At 32.9% G+C, this 1,916-nt stretch overlaps 1 protein-coding gene across 1 annotated transcript in view; it reads left to right on the top strand.

Annotated features, from left to right (window-relative positions):
- LOC105271728 (probable glutamate receptor) overlaps nt 1–1,469 on the top strand; it is a 14,116-nt gene extending 12,647 nt beyond the window's left edge. The window contains exons 8-9 of the mRNA XM_011313450.1: nt 109–269; nt 343–1,469. Coding sequence (XP_011311752.1) covers nt 109–269; nt 343–700 — 519 coding nt within the window. The 3' untranslated portion in view covers nt 701–1,469. The remainder of the gene's footprint in view (nt 1–108; nt 270–342) is intronic.
- Nucleotides 1,470–1,916: the final 447 nt, after the last annotated feature.

The following is a 1,916-nucleotide window of genomic DNA, read 5'->3' as shown; positions in this document are numbered from 1 at the left end:
AAAGTGCTGCTTTGAGCACTAGTTACACACTTTACTATTTCTTATCCTATTCATCATCATTATAGAATTCTGGTGAATCGTTACATTTTTTTTCTACACAATTTACAGATATGCACCCAGAGACTGGCGTTGTATACCCATGAAATTGCAAAATTGAAGTATCAGAATTCAATACCTTGCGAAACTATATCCATAAGGGCTGGAAAAATGGAAACTACCACAATGGCTGTGCCACGGAACAGTGTATACATAGAGCACATTAATAATTAGTAAGATTGAATTCATATAATGGATTAAAATTTTCACATAGTGGGGGAAAAATTTAATAACATTTATTTTAAGTATTCTAAACTACATGCCTCGAGGAGGCCTTCGAGAATTGCTGACTAAGTATTATGCGGCACCTACTGATTACGAAGATGCCTATCAACCGGTAAATTTCCCTGGAATCAGTCCACTTTTGGTTATCTTGGGAATTGGAAGTTTGATTGCTTTCGTCACCTTCATTATTGAGAGCTATTTTCATCCACCAGCGAAGAGAGAAGACAATGGCAATGAAAATTTTTCTCCTTTTAAGTGGCCGAGAACCAAAAAAGGGAAACATCGTGGAGCTATTATTTCTTCCCTTCTAAAAACCAAAAAATATTTTTCGAAAAAAACATTTCACTTTGAGTTTGAGCATCAAAATCATATAAAATAACTTTTTCAAGAATTGTTTGGTTGTAAACGAGGATGATTTAATACTAAGAAGAACAAGGTCTCAATCACACTGTTATTCCGTTGTCTTTGCAATTACGTCCGTCCATTTAGCCTTACAGCACATATAAAAAGCGAAGAAATAAAGCTTTTAAGTGTTGAGTTTCGTAACGTTTTTAAATAAGCTTTAGTGACCTTGAATCCACGAATAACAAGGCTGAACCAAGTCTGTAACGATAAAAGTGCCTGAAATGCAATTATAATTTCCTGAAATAAATACCTAAAAAAGCTGTAGTTGGTTGGATAGTGCGACTCTATAATGAAAGCGTTCATTTGTAATTTTCTGGACAGTTTGTGCCCCTCTAGTTTAGAGTGATCTTGGACCCAATGTTACTGATTTTGTTCACGGATGATAAAGCTGTCATCATAAACTCTCATATCAATTTGCAAAGTTCACGAAGAAAATGTTGTTATTTGAGTATTCTTGCTCGAAATATACAAAACTAAACTAATGACTTTCAAGGCACGCCGTAATGTGAGAAATCTGCCATAGAGAAACACTTAAATAAATAATGCAAACACATTCACCAAAATCTGTTTGACACTCAAATTATTAGTGGTTTGAAACACTTCGGTTTACCAATGATCTAAATTTAAATAGTTGTGATTCTATGCTTTGTCGTCTGATCAAACTTAACACAACACAACATAACTTAACTTAACATTCTACTGAGAACCATAAATTTTGGAAATATCAATTTTGTCAGGACAGAACTGGAAACTTGAAATACAACATCGATTTCTATTATCAATTTAAAAAATATCATTCTTAAAACAAATTAAATTGTTAAGTCTTCAGAAGATGAAAGAGAAATTTTTGATAAAATTTACGCTGATATTTTACGATCATGTAACCGAGAGACAATTCATCAACTTCTACTCAAAATTGGAGTAAAAATTGCATATAACTATTTTAAATCGCCTTCATAATAACTCCTACTCCATTTTCGGGTAGACCATTACGTCAGGGTAAATTTTGCTGAATATTTCTTTTCGTGCGGACAAGTGAACATCGAATCTTTAATTAAGTGAAATTCCACCATGCTTTAATTCTTCGGATTTGTAGCCGTTTTCACGGAACAACCCATCTAAATTTGAATGTTTGCATTAATTTTTATGTAAAATTCTGGATTTTTAATTCTAACATGCTTATTAATCGT

Source organism: Fopius arisanus, unplaced genomic scaffold (assembly GCF_000806365.1).
Source record: "Fopius arisanus strain USDA-PBARC FA_bdor unplaced genomic scaffold, ASM80636v1 scaffold00122, whole genome shotgun sequence".
Classification (NCBI taxonomy): Eukaryota; Metazoa; Arthropoda; class Insecta; order Hymenoptera; family Braconidae; genus Fopius; species Fopius arisanus.
This window is presented reverse-complemented; position numbering and strand designations above follow the sequence as displayed.